This window comes from Catharus ustulatus, chromosome 14 (assembly GCF_009819885.2).
Source record: "Catharus ustulatus isolate bCatUst1 chromosome 14, bCatUst1.pri.v2, whole genome shotgun sequence".
Lineage (NCBI taxonomy): Eukaryota > Metazoa > Chordata > Aves > Passeriformes > Turdidae > Catharus > Catharus ustulatus.
The window spans coordinates 4,588,254-4,614,493 of NC_046234.1; the positions used below are offsets into that span (position 1 = coordinate 4,588,254).

The window sequence follows — 26,240 nt, forward strand, 5'->3', positions numbered from 1 at the left end:
GCAAGGTGAGAACTGATACAGAGATGCAACAGAGGTGCTGCTGCCAGCCTAGCGACCAAACCCGGAAAAATTACTTCATACTTCAGTGTGAACCACAACTGAAGCAAAGTGAACCCCTCTTGGCTTCAGTCACAAAGCTGGCAGGGCTGCCACGGGGACTGGAGGAACGGCGCTGCACAGGGGCTGCCCGGTGATGAGGGCAGCCGCAAGGTGATGCGCGAGGCAGCGCAGCGCAGGATTCTGCTCCTTGGAGATGCCGCCCGCGCGGGGGACAGCGGGGGCGGCGCGGCCGGGTCTGCCCGGAGCGGCGGGGATGGATGAGCGGGGATGGATGAGCGCGGGGATGGATGAGCGCGGGGATGGATGAGCGCGGGGATGGATGAGCGCGGGGATGGATGAGCGGGGATGGATGAGCGCGGGGATGGATGAGCGGGGATGGATGAACGCGGGGATGGATGAGCGCGGGGATGGATGAGCGGGGATGGATGAACGCGGGGCTGAGCGCAGGGATGGATGAGCGGGGATGGATGAGCTGGGATGGATGAGCGCGGGTGGATGAGCGGTGCCCCCGCCGCCGGGGCGGGGCGCGGGGGTTCCGCCGGCGCGGATTGGCCGCTGCGGGGGAGGGGGGGCGAGGGATGCTCGGCGCCGCCGCAGGTGCCGCGGTGCCGCACCGAGCCGAGCCGGACCGGGCTGAGCCGGACCGGGCTGAGCCGCCCCATGCAGCGGAGTGGCTCGGAGCTGCTGCCCCGCGCCCCGCGCCGGGAGCGGCCCCGGGACTGAGTGGCGTTGCGGACGATGCCGCGGCGCGCCCCCGCGGAGATCACCGCGCTGTAACACCATCCCCCTCCCTTCCTCCTCCTCCTCCTCCTCCCGCGGGGCCGGGGGCGCCGAGCGGGCGAAGAGGCGTCAGGCGCGCCTTGCGCGGGGCGGGGGCCGCTGCCGCCCCCTGAGCATCCCTCCCTCCCTCCTCCCTACCTCCCTCCGCCCCTCCGCGCCGCCTCCCTCCCTCCCTGCCGGCTCTATGGTGTGAGGGCAGCGATGCACAAGCACCACCACTGCTGCAAGTGCCCCGAGTGCTACGAGGTAACGCGGATGGCGGCCCTGCGGCGCATGGACCCCCCCTCCTACGGCGAGTGGCAGCACGAGCAGTACGGCTACGGCGGCTACGGCTCGCAGACGCTGCCCGCACCCGGGGGGGCCGCGCCCGCCGCCCGTGGCAAGGCCAAGCTGGGGCCCCCTGCCCGCGACCCCGCCGCGCTGAAGCCGCCGCCGCCGGCGCCGGGGAAGAGCGCGGCCAAGGTGAACGGGAGCGGCCCGGGCTGGTGGCCCGAGTGCACGTGTTCGAGCCGCGACTGGTACGAGCAGGTACGGGCCAGCCCCGGGCAGCGGCTCCCCGGTGCGGGACGCGACGGGGCGGGTGGCTGTCGGGGTAACGCAGGGTTCGCGGCGGGTCTCCGGCACGCTGCAGCATCACCCCGGGGGCGTCGCGAGCAGCCGCCGTGGATGCTGCCGCTGCCGGCGCTGGATGCCGGCGTCGTTGCGGGTGGCCGTCGTCGTCGCTCGGGTTGGCCGTCGGAGCGGGTCGAGTTGGCGTTGCCGTTGTTCGGGCTGGCTGCTGCGGTCCTGCCCAGCGTAGGAGCCCAGCGTTGGAGCAGCTTTCCCAGGGCCGAAAGCGGCCAGATGGATCTTGCTTGGTGCAAGGTGGTCGTCGGGCGTGATGTGTTTTGGACACCCCACCCGAGGTGCTCGGTGCTTGCGATGCCGTTGCCTGAAGCCCTGGCAGCACCAAGGGCATCCCATCATCCCGTGTTTAGCAGGCATGGTGCGTGCTGCCCGCTGGGCAGCCTCGTGGGTTCGCGGTGTTGCTTGCCAGCGCTCCCAAACTGTCACCCACTCTCCATTGAGTTGTGCTTTCCTCGCTCTGCTGCTACGTCCCTGCTCTCCGAGATTATTACGTAACCCTGCTCTGGTCGCTGGCGTGCTGTGTGCATTCTGCCCCATTTCACTGCCTCCATTTCTTCCCACACACATTCATTTTATTAGTATTCTCCAGGACCCATTCTCGGGCTGTGTCTCTGTCCTCTAAATGGAGAGACCAGTCTTGTTTTGAACCCACAAGCCAGTTTAGAAAATGGTTGGATCTTTTTGCAAGCATTAAAATGGAGGATAGACCCTGCCTGAAAAAAAATTCACCCTGCTTGAGAGAAAGGCATTTCAGTTTGCTTCTTCTGCTTCTTTCATTCATTATCTTCAAACCTCACATGATTTCTTATTGATCCTTCTAATTATTATTTCAAGATGCTGTAGCAGGCAGACACAGGGGATTCAATGGGAATTCTCTCCTCCTCTGCTCTCGGCAAACACAACCCTCTTCTTCCCTTCCTCTATTTTTTCTTCATTACTGTCTCAGTCTGTAGCTCTGGCTGAAATAATTAGATTCATAGCTGATAGCTCAGATGATATTTACAGAAGGCACCAAAAACCCCAACCACTCTCCTATGAGCCTGGTCCTGCTTTCTCTTTCTTTCACTGCCTCTCTTTGCATCAAAATCAGCCTCAGCTCTCTCGCCTGCTGATTCCTGGCAAGCATTCTTCCATCTTTCCTCCACTATCTCTTTCCTTCCCTCCATCCAAAGCAGCAAGCTCAGGGAGCAGAAAATTGAAGCATGTTTGCTCCCTCCTTTCTACTCCTGCTTGTATGAAAGGTCCGGCCCAGTATTCCTGGTAAGATGATTGCAAGCAGTGTGAGAAGGAAGTGATGCCAGCTGCATTGCTGCCGTGGCAGGCTGGGCAGGGGAGCCTTTCATGTTTTTGCAATGGTGGAAGAGAAATCATTGTCTCTTTGTGGTGCTGCCATGGAGCTTGGGTTGCTCGGAAAGTCCGCGTTGGGAATCTCTGCTCTGCCTTTGCCTTTCTGAACGTGGGGGGAAAAAAAAAAGGGAAAATCAAAAGCTCCTCACAGCATTGCATGCAACAGAGGATGCCAGTGTTTGAGGCTACGTGAGCGTAGTGGGGTCTGCATGTAGAATATGACCTGTGTGGTGTGTGCACTGCCTGTATCAGAGCAGGCAGCAGCTCCCTGGTGTGGAGCAAATGCATGCCATGAGTAAAGCTTTGCAGCAAATGCCTTGGCAACGCTTTCCTCCTGATCCAAGGGTGCAAAGTGCCTGAGCCCCAAGGAATCCATGTTCTTCCCAGTCCGGTGGTGGGCAGAGCATCAAAAGGTGGTGACATGGAAGCATCTAGGCATGGCTTGTGCCCAGGCAAGCAGGGCCAATTGGCCCTGGGTGGCCGGGAGATGTTGGGCTCTAGGTAGGTTTGGCTGGAGGTTGCAGATGCAAAGCAATCTCCTTCACAGGCTGCCTCCATGTCCAGGAGAGCCTTGGTTGGAGGCAGGGCTGCCATTTTTCAGAGCTGCCCCTTTAAATGAGCTCACTGTCCCTGAAAGCATTTCCAGCAGCTGAGGTGGGAAGGGGTGCACAGGCCAGGAGGCTTTCCCAGGTAAGCAGGGATCTGTAAACCTCCTGAGAGCTTCACCATTTCTCATTTAAGTATTTTTTTCTCCCCTTGCTTCTTCATGCAAGCAGACAAGCATGTGCTAGTGCTCTGACACAGAAGCGTGCTCACAGTTGCATGTGGTGGTGTATGTTCTCTGACATCATGGTATACTCACATACCCTGTGTGCAGCTCCACGGCATGTGAGACGTGCCCACATGTGCTGCCCAACACACAGCACAATCCCAACGTCAACCTGCACCTCCTCCCACTTCCAGCCCCCGTCTGTTCTCTCCTCCTGCCTCTCCCCTTCTCTAGGACACATTTTAGCTTGCTCAGGCAATGCCAGTAACTGAGAACCCCTAATCCTCACCAGAGGGAGGGAGGAAATCTCTGAGGTCTAGGTATCTCATATCTTTTTTGCTTTACTTTTCTTCTCTCCTCTGAGATCTCTTCCATTTCTTTTCCCTTATCTGTCCATGTTCCCTGCTCATTAGCTCCCGGTCCCTGCACTTGATGTTACTGCTGTCTTCTATTGTTTCCATCTCTATCCCTCCCATTGTCCCTGTGCCCTCCTTGTGCCCCTTTGCTCGCTGATGGGGGACTCAGTTCTTCCCCTGGCAGACTGGGGTGACGGGAGGACTCCTGGCTTGGGAGAGGCACAGCAGTGTGATCCAGGGAAGCATCCCTGATGTGCAGCACTAGAGGAGCAGACTGCTCAAACCCCTCCTCTCCCCTGCACAGTGACGCCCACAGCCTCTCAAGAGAGGGGTGCTCAGCTGCCTGGCCATGCCCAAGCCCCTTCTCCAGCACTGCTGCCAGAGCTGAGAGCCCAGAAACAGCACCTTTCCTTCCCACAGGGAATGTCCAGCCCTCTAAAGACCCTGGTGCCAGGCACAGTGACCAGAGTGAGGCCCCCCCCATGAGGGTCCCAAGGTTGTCACCAGCATTTCCATGTGTATTTCGTGTGTCTGGGGCATGGGCTGGGGAAGGGGCCCAGGGCAGTGCAGCTCCCTGGCATGTGGTGAGAAAGTGCCCTCTGCCCCCAGGCCTGCCCCAGGTTTGCTGCCCTGAGGAATGCAAAGTCCTGCTGCCCCCCTTTCTGCGGTCCCTTTCTCCCTCTTGGGGTGGTCATGAGGATGCAGAGGGGAGTTGGAGCAGCATTGCAATGAGACCTTGACCTCCTGCAAATGCCTGGAGCATGCCAGGCTTGTGTGGCCTCCACTCCTGGCAGAAGTGTTTCATGGTCAGGCAGGTGGAGGAGCGGACAGATCTCCCCTGCCTGCCCCCAGCAGTGAGTGTGTCACTGGTTTTCAGGGGTGGTTTTCGATGTGCAAACGTTGCTTGTTGAGTTCTTCCCATGCCTTGGGCAATTAACTGCTGTAGGTAGGCACAGGACAGCACATCTTGGCCGAAGCACCAGCCTTTGCTGGGCCTTCAGGTGATGTTGGACTTGAGGCTCCTGTCTCTTGGGGCATGGGTGGCAGGGGGAGGAAAAAGCCTTGGAGAAACCGTGGGGGTTCAGACCAGGTTTCTGAGTGATGAGCAGGCATGGCTGGAAGGAAGGAGGGAGAGCACCAAGGGGGCAGGCAGGAAGCCAAACACAGGTTGCTTTGTGGGGAATGGCTGAAGCCCCAGATGTTGCCTGGGGAGGTGCGAGGGAGGGTGAGAGGAACGGGGTGCCGGGGACATGGAGGTAGTGGAGGTGGTGAGGTTGGCAGGGTGATGTTGCTATGGCTACTCCTGTGCTATTCATAGAAGAAATTAGCTAAATCTTTGCACTGAAACGTGGAGGAGGAGAGAGGAGGAAGGCGTTCTCCGTGTTTGGAGGGAAGGAGAGAAGCCAAAACAGGAAGGGGGTGAAGTTTTCCTTCTTTTCTCTGTGCCTGCACTGTGGAGGGGCATTTCAGGGAAGCACCGCTGCCTGAGCTGCCCAGCAATGGCAGGATGTGGAAGGATGCAGGCAAAGAGGAGCTGTCCCATGGGAAAGCCCCCCCTGCAGAGCTTCCACACAGAGCCCCACATGGCAGGATGAGTTCTGTATTGTGCCAGGAGCACAGGAGACATCCTTTTAATTAAAGACAGCCAATCTGTGAAAGGTATTTTTGGCAACCTAAATGTAGATGCAACTGTAGTGAAACTTGTCCTTTGCGTCTGGCTCCACTGCTGAACACAGTGCTTGTCTGGTCCTGGCCCCATCGGTCTGCTCAGCCCCTGCTCTTTGGCCACTGGTGGTCCCCCTGTCCTCCCTCCACCTCCAGCATCTCTTGCAGCATGTCCCCCTGCCAGCCGGAGTCCCAGAGAGTCTTCCCTCTCCTCACTCCTCATCACACTCCACTCCCTCGTGAGAGTTTGATTCCCCTTCCACAGACCTGTTTGTCACCTCCTCACTCACGATGTGTAAATCTGCGTGTCTGTTCCTAATATATCCCCCTCCATCTGATCTCACCTCTCAGCTTGTTTCTTGGGCACCTCCATCTGGTGATCCTGCCGTCATCAGCCAGTTGAGTTGCTATAACCAGGTACTGAGCTGCTCCCCTTCCCCCAAGCCCAGCCTCACACCCAGCCTCGCACCTACCCTCACCTCCTTGCCCCATGGGAAGAAGCTGATTTTTCTGATGGTTTTGATGTTCCTTTCCTGCCCCTCAAATAAAATAAAGGCCTCGATAATACTTTTTAAACTCACCCCTCTTCCCTGTGCCTCTCTTGGAAAAACCTTAACACACAGATGCTGAGTGAGCTGGTTCTCCTCACCTGCCCTGGAGTGTCCTGTGTCCTGCTGTCACCCATCCCCTGGACTGAGGAGGGTCAGAGATTCTCAGTGCTCCTTCACAAAACATGTTGAATTCATTTAGGAGTTGACAACTGAGGACGTTTGTGTCCTTAGTTTATTCATTCACCTGTAAGACTTCCCCCATTTCTTTGGGCACGTGAATCCCTTGGACAGGGACAATACACTTGTGTTTGTTGGCTTTTCTGACTCATCCCTTTAATACAGTAAGGGATAATGCTGGAATTAGAGAAGTGAGTTGAAGGACTGAGCTCAGCTCCTCTTCAGCTGGATTTCTGACTGCTGCCTGCCAGCCAGCCCAGATGTGCAGACTGCAGCCCTAGAGCTGTGCCTGGCTTCTGGGTTTGGGGTCTTGAGCTGTTGGAGGGACCCCTGGAGCAGGACAGGGAGAGATGCTGGAGCTGGTGCGTGACCTGGCTGTGCTAGAGGTGTAGCTGCTGCTCTAAAGGCAGTGTCTGAAGCCACATAGGTGGGAGAGACCCCATCAATGCCACATATGGAAGAAGAGCAAAGTATCTGCCAGAAAAGGGAAGATGTGGCCCTGCCGCACAGCTGGAGGAGGAGGTGGGGAGCGCATTGGTGAGGCATGCAGGGCTGAGCATGGGCATGTTTCAGCAGGGGTGTGTGCAATGTGGAGGAAGTTGCTCCTTGTGAAGAACCTGGGGGCAGCAGGAAGCCCATCAGCCTCCACTGTGAAGCACCTGCTGTCATTCCTGTTGGAGGGATGTGCCCCCATGACTGCACTTTCCACCAGCTCTTCCACTGTGACTGGAACCTGCCTGAGCCCAGTCCTGAGCAATTCCAGGGGTTCAGTAGGGATCTGCTGGCCATCCTCATGGTCCCATGGGGGGTTGCATGAGAGGGAAACCCAGGGTACAGCTGCCCCAGAGGCCCAATCCAGGTACCCTGGGTGCCGAGGAGGGTGGGAGGAGGAAGGAAGCAGAAGCTGTCACTGTTCCTGGAGAGTTGCCTTGTTCGGGTAAGCCCCTCGGCACGTCGTGTGCTATTATGGGAGGAGAGAAGCTTCCGTTCCTTCCAGAGCTGTGAATGCTCATTTAGAGAGGGGAAGTCATTAAGACTAATCAGGACGTAATCAGGGCCGTGGTGATGTGCCGGCGCCCGCTGTGCACAGCCCGGGGCAGGATGCTCTCCTGGGGCACCGTGGTCTCTGGCTGCCAGGGGACAGCAGGTCCTGCTCTGTGCTGGGCACGAGGAGCTCAGCTCAGGAGATCCTCGTGCGGAATGAAGGGGCTCTGCCTGCCACCCCAAACCCTGCATGCTGGCAGGAGGGACAGCAAGCTGGGGCTCAGCCTGGCAGCTGTGATTCAGGGATGGGTGTGACCCTTGCTGTGAGGTTGTGCCAGCGCTGTGGGTGCAGTGGGCTGTGTTAATGCTCACAGCTGGTTTTAACACATGCAAGGATGGGATCATGTAGGGAGTCCTCAAGGGCCCTCGGTGCAAATCCAGCAATATGCTGTGAGCATGTATCAGGGACTTAGAGATGAAAACTTTTAATACAGTGTTTAACAAGTTCAGAATACCTGAATTTGGAATGAACTGCTCCGTTTAGCTTGCAGAGCTCGCTTGATGGGGCTTGCGGAAGAACCGCTCCGAGGGTGTAATTATTTTTGGGAACATGTAGTGCTTCACAGCACCCCAGACCAGGCCCTAGATACCTTCTTGTAACCTTTGTACTAACTAGAATTTCTCTTTAATCTCTCTTGATGGATCTTGGTTTGCTTTTTTCCCCAGAGAAACAGGTTTCTTAACACTTGTTAAGTGAGTGTGCACTGGAACTTAGTGAAAATAATTAGGATATTTGAATCCTAGGAACCAAAGAAATCTTTATTTTAACACTGTTCCTTATTCCCTTCTTTTCCCCCTATACATATGTATTTGTCTGAGAGGAAGATAAAAGCATGTGATTCTTTCAGATAATAACAACTCTTCCTGTGTAAAAAAGAATCAAGTCAATTTTATTTAGTACCGCCAGGTCAAAGAGAAGCTACTGAAGCCCAGCAGCTCTGCAAATTGGGTCACTTATTTTAGTGGGCTGAGCCTGGAACAGGATGTCTAACTTTCAAGTTTGAACACACTGGCCTTAATGGTTTCTAAATGGAAACTTAGATTGGACAGAGCTTCTGTTTGGGAAGCTTTCTTCCTTCGTTACTGAGTAAGGGCTTTTTCCAGTCCTCTTTAAAAAAAAAAAAAAGCACCAAAACAAAGATTAAACCTTCAGTAGCTGCTTGTGTTCACATTATACTTCGGATACTTCAGTGGCTTTGCCAAAGATCCTTGTGACCAGGGACCTTTCAAGTCCCGTGTTCCCTGTTTCCGGATGGCTGCGGTGCTTTGAGCTGGTGCCGAGGTGCAGCCGTGGGGCAGGGGCTCTGCTCGCAGCCCAGGAACCTGCTCATGCCACCAAACCCAGCTCAGACGTTTCCAGAGGCAGCGTGTTCTTGCTTGCAGGATACCAAGCTGGCTGGGAGCCGAGCACAGGGACACAGGCAGCAGCTGGCACCTGGCTGGATGGGCTGATGCAGTGGGTGCAGGCACCTGCAAGCTCCATAGTCAGCCCCAGCATCGTTCCCTACATCACTGATGCCACATTTTGAGCTGTGCAGGAGGAAACGGGCCAGGCTCAGCCTGTCACTCCCCTTCATGCAGGCACGCTGTTGGGTCATGTCCTCCTCCTGCCCAAACCATGTCAGCCAACAGGTTGCTCTTGCAGGAGGTGAGAGGAAGTGCAGAGAGTTACTTTATCCAGCCCAGTTAAAAGGAAGGATGATTAATCTCTGTCCAAGAACTTCTTCAGCCTCCAAAAGTTTCCATCCTGTTTTCATTCTCTCCCTTTCCCTCTCCCAGCCTGTGGGAACCCAGAAGGATCAACTCTCCCTCAGAGGTCTCCAGCTCTGTTGATGCTCCCAAGCAACTTCAGCTCTGGCCACCATGTAAAACCCAGGAAGGCAAAGAGAGATGACCACAGAGATCTGTGAGGATGGGACCAGCCCTGGCAGCAAGTGTGGTACCTCTCCCCTCAAGAGTGGAAGGGTTAGGTCAAAGCATGGATTTGGTCTTGAGCTGTCAGAAAACCCTACATCTCAAGGGCTCAGTCTGGGAAGGGATATGCCATGCATTGCTTCCTAACGCAAGGGCTGTGAGGTGGCTTCCCTTGGCACAGCCAGGTGAAAACCAAGGGGGTGTATGGGGGGCAGGAGCAACCTGGAGGGAAGATGCCAGCACCTCTGCTCTACACACCTGCTCTCCTGCTCTCTCAGGGGCAGAGCTCAGACTCATCCACTCCTTGCCTCAGGGAGCCTCAGGAGTGGGTTTCTGTCTGGCCTCGACCTCAGAGGTACCTCCAGGTTGCTGTGGAGGAGCTTTGTCCTCTCAGGTGCAGTGGCAGCTCCGTGTTGGGCTTTGGGTTGTGCAGGAAGTGGCCCAACATTGGGAAAAGCAGCATCTGGGCACAGGGCAGGCAAGCCTGGCTCAAAGCAGATGAGCGTGTCAGCGCTCATCAGGGTGAGTGGCGGTGAGCACGGGCTCTCCGTGTGTGCTGTGCAGCAGGACCTGAGCTTGTTCCTGTGAAATTAATTCATCAGCTTGGTGCAAACCCGCTCCCCACAGCAGCAGCAGCCTGTTGGTGTCTGGGCATCCTGCGGCTGACCCCGCTGCCGCGGCAGCATCGCAGCACCCTCGGCATCCCTGAGCCAGTACCTGCTTATTCACAGCCAGAGCTCGACACAGTGGGGTCCTGCGACAGAGCAGCTGCTCTCAGAGCTGTAAATGCACAGCTTTCTCCATGGTTTAACACCCTTCAAAAAAAAATCAAAGCAGATGGAGCTGGACTACAAGCAGCTCAGTGTCAGCCCTGATTAGATAATTCTGTTGGGCATTTCCCCACTTGTGACCTCTGCCCCTGAGAGCTTTTAAAGAGATGTAAAGACTGAATTTCACTTATCTCCAGAGCCATTTCCTTCTGAGTGCTACTATTATACCTCAGATGATATGAAACAAAGGATATTAAAAGCCAAATTGAATTTTCACTCTGATCCAGTCTGGGGAAATAAAGGAGTTAAATTAGTACTTTGCTTCTCATGCATTAACCCAGTGTCTCAAGTAGTCACTCTGTCCTGCACATTCCTTCTTGCAAGGCACACAGGACACACCACACCCCTGCAGAGAGCAGCTCTGTGTGTTAGGCCTGGTATTTGCCATCTCTGGAGGCTGCTGTTATTCCTGTTGCTGGTTAAGGTGGAAATGTGTTTGTATGTGATATATGTTGCCCTTTTCCTGGGACATCTGTAGCACATGTATTTTACCTCCAGGAGGTATGTCCTGACCTCTGTGGGCTGGCCACCATGCTGGTTCTGTGGAGGATGTGAAGCTATGGCAAAGCTTTGGGATCTCAGTTCTGGAGACATTATCTTGAACTTTCAGTTCAGAGTCTCCCTGCCCAGGTCCTGTGTGCCAGCCCTGAGAGCAGTCCTTGGGAAAATGCCACAGGGCAGGACCCAGTCCTCAGCAGGAGGCTAGTGAACTCCTCCATTTGCATGTAATTGTAGCTTTTCTTTTGCTTGGAAGTTTTGGAAAATCATCGTGTTTTGCAATTCCTACCTTTGTGCCAGCAGACAACAACAGTAGAAACTGAGGTGAGGTGAGCCATGGCAGCCCAGTGACACTAATACAGTCACCTGGGATTACCAAAGCCCCAAATGTCAGCAGTCCCTCAGATCACTACCTAGAGGGGATATCTAAGGGTGTTTTGGAAAGGCCTCATCCCGTGCCTGAGATGTTTTCCTAGCACTGCTGGCCTGCCTGGCTGCTCCCTGCACGTGCTGCAGTGGTATTGCTCCAGGAGGAGACATCCCTTCTGTCTTGAACCACAGGAGAAGCTGCCCCAAACAGGCATGATGCTCTCCCAAGGTCTCCACAGGGAGCCAGTCCCTCTCTGGGTGCTGCCTGGGGCCCACTGCTGCTGCCTCCATCAGCACCTGGGCTGTGGCTGCCACCAGGACTGTTGTGCAGAGCTCAGGGGATGCAAGGCTCTGCTCCTCTCAGCCCCCATGGGACCAGAGAGCTCTTGCATCCTGACCTTCAAACTTCATCCACCTTCACCATGGTTCCCTTTGACTCCTGTTGCTGCCCAGATTTTCTGAACAGCTGTCCTCTGCCTCTCTGGCTCTGTGCCCAGATCAATCTCTCTGCATCTGTGCAGTGCCCTCCTCACTCCCCAAGGTCCTCCTTGAGTCCCTGCAGCCTCCATCCCCTGAGACCAAGCTCCTCTGCCTGATGGAGAGAGTTCAGGGCATCTCCAGCTCCACTGGACTTTGGTGATACTGCTGCCATGGAGTGAACACTGTAGGACTTGGACCACTTCCCTTTCCATTTGTAAACACCCTCAAGCACAAACAGGGCTTGGTAAATAATATTGTGATGAAGGGGTTTAGATGGAAGAGATCTGACAGCCCCCATTGAATGTGATCTGAATGCAAAGCCCTGTTCCCTCTGCTCCCTGCATGCAGCAAACTCCTGCTCCTTAGGGCATAAATTACTTACCATTCCCTATAGAATTGAGAGCATGGTTAATTCACCAGCATGTTCCTGCTGCCCAGCAAAAAATTATGACACTCTCTTTCCTCTCTTGGCTAGCAGAGCTGCTTGGTACCTCTGCCTGACTGGTGGAAGGAGGCAAAAGCTTTTTTTTTTCAGGTCCTCTGCTTATTTCTGAGTCTTAGGTCTTATCTATCTCTTCAGTACGACAGGCAAAGTGCAAATATTGAAATATTTGCAAGTGGAAGTCAGAACTAATGCCCAAACACTTTTCTTGCAGTAGATGGAATAGCTGGCCACAGGAAGCAAGTGGGAATTTCCTGGTCTGAGTTCCTCCTAACCATGTGTGACTTTGTTTTAGAGCAGCAACTCACATTCGGTATCTCCTGGGTCCCATCTGGAGCCTGAGTGGGAAATTGTGCTCCTAGCAGTATTTTGAGATGTAAAAAATCACTAGTGTGGAATGGCTGCGAAGGATGCTCAGTGCACAGGGAACAGGCTAAACAAAATATGTCCTTAGGGCTCACCACTGTGTGAGCGAGGCAATGTGATGTGTGATTTTTGGGCTATTATTAATTCAACAAAGAGTGCAGTGGGGCTCAGTGGAGGACTCAGGCTGGACCTGCAAAAGCCTCTACAACATTATTATATAGAGCACTTCTCCCTGGGAGGGATCCAAAGCATCATTTGTGGAGTTGAATTCTTTTTATAAATCATGGGGCACGTGATGGGCTACATTCACTTAGGCTGCCTCTTCTGCATCCTTCCTGGAAACTCATCTAATAAGAGCTGGCCTCTGGATGTTCAAACCTTGATGTGTTACCGGTTGTTAATTGCTGGCAGTAGAAGTGCTTCTTTTTTGCCTTGAAATGTGGAATCCCTTCCTAGAATTGCACTGGGGACTAATAAAAGCCACTGCCAGGTTTAATATATTCTATCTCTCAAATTATCTGGATTAAATACAAGGACTGTGTAGACTGCCAGAGAGGGGATATTCCCTGTTTAACATTGCTTCTGGGCCTTGGAGATCCCAAGACACAGGACTTGAAAATTGTGATTCTCTTTTTTGTGGGGGAGGGGTTTGGCAGGAGTGCTCGGAAGTGGTCATATTTGCCTGAGTTAGAGAATTAATTGCCATAAAAACTATGGTTTTGTAACCAATAGTTACAGCTGCAGGAAAGATCAGAAAGCATCTGAATAAATCAAATTAACTACCTCCTGCTCCATCCATATGAGAGCAGAACCTTCCAGGGCAGGATTTAAACCTGGTTTGCCCTTAACTCTCTCATCCACTAATTGAGGAGAGTGAATAATCTAGAAATAGGGTCAACTAAAACAGGACATGGTGGGGACTGCTGTGCTGGGTTTTGGGGGAGGCTGGTCTCAGTCAGAGACGAGTAAGCCCAGATAAGAGCGATAAGGAGGTGAGTGGTTCCTGTGAAAATATCACGGGCTGTGTGGTCCAACACCCCTGTTATTGGACAGGCAGTGGTCCCTGGTAATTGCTTCATTTGCCCACACCTTGACTCGCTGGTTGCTGACTCTGATGTTCGTGATGCCCTAAGGCAGACGGTTCCTTTCACCTCCCCCCGGTACTTCTCATCCCTTGGCGTGTCTCACTCCGGCTGCTGCTCTCCTCACGAGCCTTGGAATGATGAAGCGAGTTCCAACTCACCGCTGACATTCCAGGCTTTGCACTACTCCGTTGTGTGCCGGCGAGAAACGTCAGCCTTGAGATTTTGCCTCTGGCTTTCGGCCGCCCCTCGCTCACGCCCCCTCCGCGGAGCCCCGCGCCTTCAGCATCGTTGGCGCTGGACAGCTCCGGGAGCGGGCGGGGAGCGGGGAGCGGCTCCGGGACCCCGGCTCCGGCCGCTCCTCCACCGGCCCCGCACCCCGACCCACGGCCCTCCTCCTCCTCCTCCGGCCTCCCGTCCCATCCCTCCGGCCGTCCCCGTTCCTGATCGCCGGCCGTCCCACGCCGGTTCTTCCCACCGCCCCTTCCCTTCCCTTCCCTTCCCTTCCCTTCCCTTCCCTTCCCTTCCCTTCCCTTCCCTTCCCTTCCCTTCCCTTCCCTTCCCTTCCCTTCCCTTCCCTTCCCTTCCCTTCCCTTCCCTTCCCTTCCCTTCCCTTCCCTTCCCTTCCCTTCCCTTCCTTTCCCTTCCCTTCCCTTCCCTTCCCTTCCCTTCCCTTCCCTTCCCTTCCCTTCCCTTCCCTTCCCTTCCCTTCCCTTCCCTTCCCTTCCCTTCCCTTCCCTTCCCTTCCCTTCCCTTCCCTTCCCTTCCCTTCCCTTCCCTTCCCTTCCCTTCCCTTCCCTTCCCTTTTCCCGTCCCCCCCTAATCTCCAGCCGTCTCATCCCAACCCATCCTGTCCCCTCACCCGCCCCTCCGGCCCTGGATCTTCGCCCATCCTCTTCTCCTGGGAGACCCTCCCTCCTTCCTCCTTCCCTGCCTCCCTGCCCTCCAGAGCTGCCTGTCCTGCGATGTGCAGCGAGCCGAGGGGCACAGGGCAGCCCAGGAGCAGGGACAGGTTCACGGGGAGCCCTGCAGGACAGGAGGGTGCATGTTCTGCTGGGGAGGATGAGCCAAGGCTGCCAAGCAGAGGGTTTGCCCCAGGAGAAATGAGGATAAGGGACCAAATGCTTTCACCTCTCCCAGGGCATGGTGGCCCTGTGCTTAGAAGGAACAGCAGCTGTTGGAAGGTGCTTGAAGGCCTGGTGTGGTGCAGTAAATTCCTCCCTCAGAAAGGTTTCTTTCCTTACTCCTCATATCTCCTAACCCCTCACTAGTGCTAATTTCACGTAAATTTTGGTGCTGGTAGGAGTCTGACGCAAGCCTGAGAGAATTTCCAATCTTCCCTATGTCCTTCCCAGCAGCCAAGGCCACGGGGTGTTTGGGACACACCAGGTCTGAGGATGGGACTCATGCCCAGAGCCATGCTGTGGCCCTGCTCCTGTCCCAGGGCTGTTGGACAGGAGGGACAAACAGAGCCCAGGAGGAGGGACAGAGAGCCCTTCCTGAATGTCTCTGCTGCCTGGCCTGGAGGGTCTGTGATGGCATGGCCAGGGCAGAGGTGCACCGTGAAGGGCTGGCTTCATCGCTCAGGTGGTGACATCCCACTTTTGTCTCCTCACAGGCCAACCCCGCTCCCATTATCGTGAATACAGACTCGCTGGAACAAGGGCTCTCTGTAAGTCTCCCGGTTTCGTTTTGCTTCCTTTGATCAAGTGCTGCATTTTCCCTGCTCAGCAATGCAGGGAAGACTTTTCCAGCTCAAGGAGGCCCTGGTAAGGCAGCAGAAGATCGTGATACCCACACCATGTCCCCACAGCTCATCCCACCCCTAAACCTTTCTGGGGCTGGGTGACGCTGCACAGAACCAAGGTCAGCAGCAGGTGATGCTGGGGTCGCCAGCCCAGGGAGAAACAAGGCAAAAAGCCTCAGCAGAGGAGCTGGGGATCCAGACTGGTAGTGTTCAGGGTTAATCATACAGCCATTTCCTCTGCCTCCTATGCAGGGGGGTTGAGAGGCTCTGCTGGGGCATCCTTTACCTTCCTGCACTGCCTCAGCCTCTTTAGGCAGCTCAGGAGGGGGACAGGGCTCTCTGGGTGCTTCCTGGCATCTCACTCACCAGTTCTCAGGGCAGCAGGGCCCATCAGATGCTGCTCCTCTCCCACTGAAGGCTGCCAGCAGCTGAGCAGTACTTGTGTGTTTGCAGTCACAGTGCTTTTGGCACTCCTGGCATAGTATAAGATAATCCTCCTCAGTTTGTTGCAGACAGGGTTTGCATCCTGCTGCATCTGTCCCCAGAACATTTGTAACTCATTCCTGCTGGGGGGATGAAAGGAGGAAGATGGCCAGCATGGGTTTCTGGTCAGCAGCACTGGCTCCATGCTTGTTGGGTGCTTCTGGTTTTTGCCCAAAGGAGATCAGTTAGCAGCTTGCCAGGGGTGGGTGCTTCGCATCAGGTTTGCTTCTGATTCATCAAACTTCAGCTGCTTTCCACAGCAGTGAAGCAGCACCAGGACTCAGAGCTGGGGTGAGTTCATCTTTGGAGTCAGGGTAGTGGGCCACAGGTGACTTCTGGGGGTTGAATTTCCCCTGTACAAAACTACAGATCTCAGCCCACAGTCTGTGGGGAGGTCAGTGCACATCAGAGCTGTACTGGACTGGTTGAGAAGAGCTACAGAAAAGAAGGAAAGCCTGGTTGAGACATTTCTAACCCTGGCTGTATGGTTTAATTAAGCCTGAATTAAAGCCACCTAATGCTGGGGAGGAAGGCAATGGTTTATCCCTCAGCATGGTGGCCCTGGGTGCAGCAGCCTTGTATGAATGTGGCAGAGAAGAGCTGCTGTCCCCAAAGTTTACCTTCCCCAAACAGATGGCATGGCAGGGGGATTGTGGGTTGGAGGTTCTCTCACTGTGCTGGGCATCCTGTGGCATGGCAGGGGGATTGTGGGTTGGAGGTTCTCTCACTGTGCTGGGCATCCTGGCTGCAGGGCAGTGCCATGTTGCAGCTCCCTGTCTGCACTCTCCTGCTGTTCTGCAGGGAACTGGGAAAAGGGCAATGTCTCCTGGAGGGAAAGGACCACCATCATGCTGGACCAGAGCAAGGCAGAAGTGTGCTGTGAGCGGGGCAGGGCAGGGAGGTATTCCAGGATGGAAAGTCTGTTTTCACATCCATTTTGTACTCTCCCTCAGTACAAAATGTCACATCTTTGGAGGAATACTGCCCGCTCATCATTGCAGGCACCAGCATTGCATCCTTTGCCATAGTCCATCCAGGCCCATCCCTCCTCCCTGCCTGTGTGCCCAAGGGCAATGAGAGGTGAGCCCAGGGGCCAAGGACAGGCTCTGTCACCCTGGACAGGCTCCTGAGCCCTGCTGAGGCTGGGAGCCCTCATACAGGGCAGCTAACCACTCCTTCCACTGCAGTGCACTCTGCTTTCCTGCCCTCCCAGCTGCCTTCCTCTACTCCAGCTCATTAACTTCACATCCCCCCCTCCACCTCCATATCTGAACTTTGGCTGGGTTTCAGGGTGCTCTGCACCCCAGACCTATGCCAGCATCATGCTGGGTGTGACAGTCACTGATCCATCCATCCAAACTCAGCAGAACATGGTGGGAGCAACTGTGCTGCAGGGGTCAAAACATCGTAGCTGTGATCTGCTGTGTGTGTCACCACTGGGGTGCCTGGAGCAGTCCACATCCAGAGCAGGGGAGACATCTCAGTTTGAGTCCTCTCAGCATCCAGTCTGGAAACCCTCTAGCCTTCTACTTCATGTTTCACCAGGAAACAGGCCTTGCTCCATCTTTTCCTTCTCTGAGGTGCTGGATTCCTCAGGCTTCAGAGGAAAGAACTCCCCAAAACCTCGGCAGTTTCCCAGGTCAGCAAAGGAGCCACACCAGGAGCTTACTGCAAACACCAAAATGCCAAATCTGGAAGCGTGGGATTTTTTTGCAAACCCAAAATCTGAAACCTGTTGGTACAGTGTGTATTTGGAAGGGTTAAAGTCACATCTTCCAGTCTTTAATTACTTAACTATTCAGTGCTTTCCTTAATGATAAACAGATGGATGTAGTCTAGTTCCTTCCTGTTCTAGCTCCATTGATTGCATTGGACTGGCTGCTGGGCTGGATTTGGCCCGACTTTTTATCAAGAAGTCTGTTCTGCATTTCAATGTCCCCATCCACCCACTTCCATCCCCAGGAGCTTGTAGCACCAGCAGCACTGTAAGGTGGGAGCTGCAGCACTGGGATGGCTGGGGCTCAGTGTGTGGCTTGAGCAGAGCCCAGCACCCCCAGGGTGTAAAAACTCAAATAACTCATGATAAAATGCCTGCAGTACTAAAATCATCCATTGAAGGGTAAGGAGAGTGATGGAGGGTATCACTCATGCCAGCTCCAGGTCCTTGCTCACAGTTCCACATCTTGGTGTATTTTGCTCAGCGTGACCATAATGGGGAGAAGGAGAATTGGAAACAGAGTTTCCATGGCAGATGAGGTCTCCGCATTTCAGAGCTGTCTCCCTGAAGCTAAAACAACTTCTTGCTGCCAGGCAGTCCCAAAACGACCAAGGAAAATCACTCCAAAGTCCTTGAGGAGTTGAAGGTTTTAGAGTTTGGGTCCTTGGAGCCTGATTTGGTGCCTCATTGCCAAGTAGTGAGGTGCAATCACCTCTTCAGTCGCTTAAAAGCCAGGTGTGAGGAAGACACGTGCTTTCCAGGCGTGATCTCAGCACTGAGTCCCTCACACTTTGCCAGCTGCTGGCTGGGGCACACCCAGTGCCAGTTCCTGCAGGCAGCGTGGCTGTAGCGTCCTCCCAGCTGCTGCTGGACCGTCAGGCTGCAAACCCCTTCACTCTGCCCAGGCTCAGCAGGCTGGTCCCCATGGCCCCCTGGCTGAAGGCTGACCAGAAACAGGGCATTTGTTCATTCTGTGCACAAGGCCAGCACCGTGGGCACTGCACACCAGGGGGTTGAGGCCAGGGGAAGCTGGAAGCGAGTCAGTAGGTCTCAGGGCTGCGGCAGGACACACGGACACGCGGAGGTGAAGGGAGGGAACTCTTGCCCTATTTTCCCTGGGCCCCCTGCCATGTGCAGGCAGGGAGCTCTCCTGTGCCAGCACTGTGTGTGCCAGCAGGGAGGTGCCCATTGCACCCGCTGCCCTGGCACGGGGCTGCTCCCCATTCCCTGTGCTGGGCCAGGTGTGGGGCATTGCCACGTGCCCTCTACACCCAGGGCTGGCTGGCACAACCGAGGGCTGGCTCTCCAGTCTTCAGACCCTCTCCATTACCTCCATAAATGGCTGCTCCACCAGCAGGTCTCAGTGCTCATCCTCATCGCATCCTGAGCACAGGATATGGGCAGGATCCTGCTCCAAAAGGGACTGTGAGTGGTGTTAGGCTTTCTGAAGGTCATTTCTTCTTGCAGCCTGGTTGGCTAATTGGGTTGCATTTGAGGAACCTGATCTTTGTCTTCTAAATCTGGTCTTCTTTTTTATTTAAAAAACAAGCAAACAAGCAAAACCACAGAAAACAGCCAACCCACCTCTTACCCCAAAAAACCCACCTCAAATCCTTACTGTAGCAAATTCCAAGGGGTGTTCCACGTGGGCTGTTGCGGTGTTGGACAGCAGATCCTGCAGACAGCTTGCAGTAGCTCTGGAAGGTGCGTGCTCTTCTGTTTATCAAATGAGTGTTAACTCTGCAGCCTTCTGTTGATGAGCTCAATGCCGTCATCGGTAACTGTTTCCCTCCTGCTCTGAAGAGGAGAGGGCCAGAAAAGGCACCTCTTCCTGAGTCCTCAGGTGGGCTTGTTGCATGGGAAGGGCCTGGAAAAAGTACCCATACTCTTCCACGAGAAACCAAGATATGCTGGGAACAGCTAATTAGCCCCTGGCACTCCTGTCAGCTCTGCAGGTGTTACACGAAGAAAGGAAAGCAGGATGTGGTGTGCTGTCCCACCCTGCCGGTGATGGAGCCAGGCATCTTAACACCAGAGATGGCCACAAAACAGGAGCTGGGGAGGAGCACAGGGCACTGGCGAAGCACAGGGAGAACAACCTGCGGCAGAGCCAGGTCCTGGCAGCTCTGGCTGGTATCATGGGGAGGTTTTTGCTGTCAGTGAGTGACTGGTATTTGATTTTCCAACACTGGAACATTCGTTTTGTTGGCTTGTTCCCTTGGTTACGTGGTATATATTAAGTTCTTAATTTGGCTTCCTTATACAATTAACTGGCGATCCATTGCGTGAATTTCGAAAACATAATCAGAGCTAAAACTTCATGGTCAGGCCTGGCTGACCCCAGCCTGCCCAGCCAGTGCAGACTCTGCACCAAGCACCAAGCAAGCACCTACAGCGCTGGTTTTCCGGGAGCAGTGCAGAACACTGCTCAGCGCTGGCAGCCCGGGGTTTGGGGAGTGGGGCTGTCCCAGCTCACCTGGGGGGTGTGCCGGGCTCTGTGTGACAGGCTCTGTGTGCCGGGCTCTGTGTGCCGGGCTCTGTGTGCCGGGCTCTGTGTGACAGGCTCTGTGTGACGGGCTCTGTGTGCCGGGCTCTGTGTGCCGGGCTCTGTGTGACAGGCTCTGTGTGACAGGCTCTGTGTGACAGGCTCTGTGTGCCGGGCTCTGTATAACAGGCTCTGTATGACAGGCTCTGTGTGCCGGGCTCTGTGTGCCGGGCTCTGTGTGACAGGCTCTGTGTGCCGGGCTCTGTGTGCCGGGCTCTGTGTGACGGGCTCTGTGTGACAGGCTCTGTGTGACAGGCTCTGTGTGCCGGGCTCTGTGTGCCGGGCTCTGTGTGCCGGGCTCTGTGTGACGGGCTCTGTATAACAGGCTCTGTATGACAGGCTCTGTGTGCCGGGCTCTGTGTGCCGGGCTCTGTGTGACAGGCTCTGTGTGCCGGGCTCTGTGTGCCGGGCTCTGTGTGACGGGCTCTGTGTGACAGGCTCTGTGTGACAGGCTCTGTGTGCCGGGCTCTGTGTGCCGGGCTCTGTGTGCCGGGCTCTGTGTGACGGGCTCTGTGTGCCGGGCTCTCTGTGCCGGGCTCTGTGTGCTGGGCTCTGTGTGACAGGCTCTGTGTGCCGGGCTCTGTGTGACAGGCTCTCTGTGCCGGGCTCTGTGTGCCGGGCTCTGTGTGACAGGCTCTGTGTATAACAGGCTCTGTGTGACGGGCTCTGTGTGACAGGCTCTGTGTATAACAGGCTCTGTGTGCCGGGCTCTGTGTGACAGGCTCTGTGTGCCGGGCTCTGTGTGCCGGGCTCTGTGTGACGGGCTCTGTGTGACGGGCTCTGTATAACAGGCTCTCTGTGCCGGGCTCTGTGTGCCGGGCTCTCTGTGCCGGGCTCTGTGTGCCGGGCTCTGTGTGCCGGGCTCTCTGTGCCGGGCTCTGTGTGACAGGCTCTGTGTGACAGGCTCTGTGTGCCGGGCTCTGTGTGCCCGGGTGTCGCGCAGCCCTGGCACGGCCGCTCCTCGGCAGGGCCCGGTGCTGGCTCTCACCGCGGCTCACAGATTGTCAGCTTTCTGCAGATCCCATCCTGCAGGGATGTGTACGCTGTTCTCTGCGGCCGTGGGTGTGCATATGGCTGGCTGTGTGGCAACTGTGCTGAATGCCAAAGCACAGAGGACAATGTGTGTAGTAGCAAAGGGTGCCAGGAATCTGAGTTGCTGGAAAGCCGGGGAGAGGCGACGCTGCACCCCACGCACCGGGATACCAAATGCAGAGAGGGGATGGGCCGGGCCGTGCTGAGCCGGGCTGTGCTGAGCCGGGCTGTGCTGAGCCGGGCTGTGCTGAGCCGGGCTGAGCGGGGCTGTGCTGAGCGGGGCCGTGCTGAGCCGGGCTGTGCTGAGCTGGGCTCTGCTGAGCGGGGCTGTGCTGAGCCGGGACGTGCTGAGCCGGGCTGTGCTGAGCGTGCCTGTGCTGAGCCGGGCTGTGCTGAGCCGGGCTGTGCTGAGCCGGGCTGAGCGGGGCTGTGCTGAGCGGGGCCGTGCTGAGCCGGGCTGTGCTGAGCGTGCCGTGCTGAGCTGGACAGTGCCGAGATGGGCCGTGCTGAGCGGGGCCATGCTGAGCTGTTCTGTGCCGAGCTGTGCTGTGCCGAGCCGGGTTGTGCTGAGCGAGCTGTGCTGAGCTGGGCTCTGCTGAGTGGGGCTGTACTGAGCTGGGCTGTGCCGAGCTGTGCTGTACCGAGCCGGACCGTGCTGAGCGGGGCTGTACTGAGCCGGGCTGTGCCGAGCTGTGCTGTACCGAGCCGGACCGTGCTGAGCGGGGCTGTACTGAGCCGGGCTGTGCTGAGCTGGCCGCATTTAGGTTTAAGTCAGTACGGGAAGATGAGAGGAGGGAAAGGCGGCCATGCCAGAGGGGAAGCTGTGGCAAGGGAAGCAATGCCCCTCTGCCCGCAGGAGCACAGCACAGGGCGGCACTGTGGCAGAGGGTGGCACTGTGGCAGAGGGTGGCACTGGCCATGTGTCCCTGAGCCTCTGAGGCTGTCAAGGATCCTACTGTGGGTTAATCCCACCACACCAGTGCTTTTCTGCTGCAAGAGCCTCCTGTAAGAGCTGGCCAAAGCCTCTCCCAATGTGCTGGGGGGATCTGAACATCCTACTATTGGAGTATCTGGATGTCCCAACCCCTGAAATCTTCCTGTGGCTGAGAGGTAGCAGGCACAGAGCACATCCAAGGGACAACATGCTCAGCCTGAGTTCCCTGGAGACTCATTCCCATCTCTTTGCCCTTCCCTGAAGCACAGTACAGGGTGTGGGATTGCTTTGGCCTCCCAGGGCAGGGGATGAGGGTGTGTGTGTGTCACAGGTGGCACAGCCCTATCCCAGATCCTGTCCTGCAGGACTGCTCCTCTGCCTGGGCCCCCGATGGTTGCCACCTGGAAAAACTCGTTTCCTCTTCCTACCTATCAATAGAGCCTCACCCTTGCCTCGCTGGGTTTTCTTCTGTGGTGTCAGATGATGACTTTAGCATCAGTGATGCTTGCTGTCCCCTCCATGGGATGACCCAGCACTGTGGGGGTGTGGAGGATGGCAGGGCTGTGCTTTTCAGGGACAGATAGCAAGGAGCTGGGAAAGCAGGACACAGCCAGCGTGCCCATGCCCCACATAAGCTGTTTGTTTGAGCTGTGTCCAAAGAAAGGCATATCAGCTCCAGTTTGGGATACAGAGCATATACAGAAAGTGGCTCCATATGATCCATGAGCCATCAGTTAATGGTGGATGGAAAATCCAGATGAGGAACCCTGCACCTTGTCCAGAGGCCACAGGCAGAGGCAGGACTGCACAGTCAGGGATGTTTGCCTGCTGAGTCCAGGATTCCACTGCCTCTGCCTTGCCATACAGAACTACCCACGTCCCATTCCTTGTTTCCCAGAATTACTCAAATTATGAGGTAGAGTTCAGTCCCCTCTGAAATACATTTGAGTCAACAGTGCGCCCTGGTAGCCAAAAAGGCCAACCTTGGCCTGGGGTCAGCAGGGACAGCATCACCTGATGGGCAAGGGAGGGATTGTCCAGCTCTGCTCCCAGCCTCACCTCGAGTCCTGGGGCCACAATAAAATGATATAAAGCTGTTAGAGAGTGTCCAAAAGTGGCTACAAAGGTAGTGAAGGATCTAGAGACCATATGAGCAAAGGGTGAGGTGACTTGGCTTATTCAGCCTGGAGAAGAGGAGACTGAGGACAGACCTCACCACAGTCTGCAACTTCCTTGTGAGGGGGATCAGAGGAGCAGACACTGACCTTTTCTCTGTGGTGACAAGGACAGGACCCGAGGGAAGAGCATAAAGTTGTGCCAAGGAAGGTTTAGGTTGGACATTAGACCCAAGGCTGCCAGAACTCAAGGAAGGTTTGGACAACACATGGTGGAATTGTTGGAGGACTGTGCAGGGCTAGGAGTTGGATTCCATGACTCTTTGGGTTCCCTTCCTACTCAGTTTTCTTTGAAACCATTGCTGTTAAGTGTTGGATGTTTCAGTAGCCAATTGCATTGCAAATCTTGCTAAATTTTAGACCTTGGCAGCTGTTTCTGGCCTGATCCTTATAATCTGGAGTGAAACTGCTGCATTTTTCCCATGCACTGTTGATTATAAGGAAAATGGATTTTTTTTTTAACAGCCTACAATTGCATCCCTTCTCGTTTCTATTCATTACGTTTCCAAGAGCTCTGCTTTGATGCTTGGGGTATAGGAGACTTTTAAGTGTGGGGATCAGTGTGGTGTACAGCACTGAGACAGGCTACACCATTTTTGTACATAAGAGCATCACAATGTTTTCACCTCTTACTGTGCCTCACTCTCTCACACCAACTAATTTCCTTTGCACCCAACTAATTTTGTAGAATAAATTATTCTGAATTTCCTGTTAATACAGTCATGCTACGAAAAGATTTAAAAAATATAAGCTGCTAAAAGTGTTTATTATGTTATTATGTACAGACATTTTTTCCCTTTAAATGGATCGACCCCCTCTCTTCCTTTCCTCAAGCAGTGAATTCCTGAGGTTAATTATATGCTGCGTAACAAAGGTGTTATTTCTTTTTGTGCCTTCGGTTGTGTTCCTTTTCATGGCTGGAGAAATGAGCTGGGAGAATAAAGGCTTTGCACAGAAGTGCATTAAAGTCAGTGGGCTTTGGCTCATGCCCAGAGAGAAAAGCAGCACATGGTTTAATTCCAGGGCAGGCCCAAGCAGTTGAATTTAAGGTTTTTTCAGCAGTGATGGTGCAGCTTTTAGGTTGGATTCTTCATGTTCAGCTATCAGAGAGGAAAAAAAATTCCCCCAGGACCAGCAGAGAGTTGTAACACGCTGTCTCCCTCTCCCCAGATGAATGGCAGTGATGGGATGTTCAAGTATGAAGAGATCGTCTTGGAAAGGGTAAGTACTCCTTACTCACCCACCAGCAGCCTCCTCCCGCTCGCCCACCCCCGGCACAGCTGCCCCCCACGCGTCCCTGTACAGCTCATGGGGAGAGGTTGGTCTCTGCTCCCCGCTCTCTCTGGAGGCTTTCACGGGTGTTGCACCTGCTTTGCCAGCCTGGTTCCCACCAGGATGGGCTTGCTGCTCTCCTCTCCCCCTGCACACCCCTCCAGAAGGGAGGGAGGAGGGCTTCTCCCTTGCCTCCCTCTTTCACACCCTCTCCCCCACAAACCCATCAGTGCAGCACATGGGGGGAGGCTCTCTGTCATTGCCTTTGTCAGAAAACAGGGGTGTGGGGAGCTCTGCTTGTGCAGACACACATGAGTGCACCCCACAACTGGGCACAGGGACCATAGCCACCCTGCCACCAGGCTCCCCATCACTCTAGGGCACACAGCCTTGGGATGCTAAGCTGCAAGAACAGGTTATTTAGTAAAACAAACCACAATGGAGGAAGTTCCTGCTGAAGCCTTTTCCTTGTTGGCAACACAGAGGTGATGGCATGTGCCACACCAGCCATGGCTAGAATTACCTCTCCCCATGTGTGGGGCTTATCCAGGGGCAAGCCAGCAGCACACAGGGCACGAAGGGCTTTCTTGTTGCCCAGGAAGCAGCAGGGGAGGAGGGATGGGGAAGGAGTGGGAAAAGCTGGCCTAGGGTTTACTCCGAGAGACAGGCACAGCCCTGCTGGCTGGGAATGGCTGTGGTGGGAGGCTGCCCGTGGCTCTCCTCAGCACACCTTGCCTCCCCCTCACTGCCGTGCCAGGCGGCTCAGCCTCGCCACGTGGCCGGCATTGCAGGGGAAGACGCATCGCTCATTATTCTGTTCCTCTCTGCCTTTAGTCATCTCCCTCCTTCCCTTGGCTCTGCATCACGGAGGTGGGTGGACGGAAGGTTATCTGGGGCTGCCGCCTCACCCACCGCTTCCCCGGCGTGCCTGACGAAACCAGCCCAGAGGTTCCTTCCTTTTTGGGCTAAGTGCTTCTTGCTCCGGGCCCAAGTCACAGGCAAAAGCCTTGCTTCAGGGATTCAGAGCATCCTCAGCCCATAGTGGAAACAGGGGAAGAGCCGGCAGGACCACACAGAGAGGCACTCATTGATGCCCCCATTTCAAAGCCCCAAGCAGCAATTCATTCTCCAACATCAAGAAACCACGAAGGAATCTTGCTGCTCAGCAGCCTGGGCTAGCATGGACCTTACCCAGGTCCTTCCCCTTCACCTGGTCCCTGGTGGGATCCAACAATCCTGCCTTAGTGCAGGAGAAGCACCCTGGTGCCTGCAGGTGAGGTTGTCCCCTTGCTGGGGTGTTTGGCTTCCAGAATTGACCTGAGTGTACCCCCAAATCGCTGGTCAGTGACTGTTATTAATCCTTGTCTGTGTTGTAAAGACAAGCATAAATGCAGCAGCATTTTGGGGGCAACAACAGCAGAAACACAATCTGCAAAGGGACATAGTTTTGTGTTTATCTACCACACATGTCCACAGCAGGAGCTACCCTGGCATCATCCCTGATGTCAGCTAAGAAATCCTTTCAACTCCTTTTTGAGGTTTATCAAAATAAAAATTAGCACCTCCCAGATAATTTCCAGGTTTACTAGCTAACCAAGGACCTTCCATAAACAGGCACAAGGAATGGCTGGAGATCATTTTAATCTCACCTGCTTGTGGGCAGGCTTGGTCTCTGCAACAGTAAGGAGCTTTTTTGAGCTAGGCACAGGGTAATCAGAACCCAGCACAGAGGAAAGAGAGCAGCCTCAGACCTTTTACCGTTGAATGCCTCTGTGTCACATGGCAGCCAAATCCCAGCTGGCCAGAGAGCATCCGGGAGCGCAGCGCGGTGACAGGCATTGGTGGCTCCTGGTGCTGTGTCATGAGTGTCACAAAACCAGCTCTGCATTGCTGCAGGAGCTGATGCTGGGGCAAAATTGCTGGGGACAAGTGCAAGCCACAGCTGGTTGTAGGTGCTAACTTATCCAGGGGAGAGGGA

The 26,240-nt window shown here is 55.0% G+C and overlaps 1 protein-coding gene across 8 annotated transcripts in view; it reads left to right on the forward strand.

Moving 5' to 3' along the window:
- The window catches only part of DLG3 (discs large MAGUK scaffold protein 3), a 78,652-nt gene that overhangs the window by 24,099 nt on the left and 28,313 nt on the right, over positions 1 to 26,240 (forward strand). For 2 of the 8 annotated variants that reach the window (XM_033072458.2, XM_033072459.2), the window contains exons 5-6: positions 14,976 to 15,029; positions 24,161 to 24,211. In XM_033072458.2, coding sequence (XP_032928349.1) covers positions 14,976 to 15,029; positions 24,161 to 24,211 — 105 coding nt within the window. Of the gene's footprint in view, positions 1 to 971; positions 1,369 to 2,645; positions 2,728 to 3,414; positions 3,505 to 14,975; positions 15,030 to 24,160; positions 24,212 to 26,240 lie in introns of those variants that run through there. The other 6 variants (XM_033072460.2, XM_033072461.2, XM_033072466.1 and 3 more) reach the window with 6 other exon arrangements.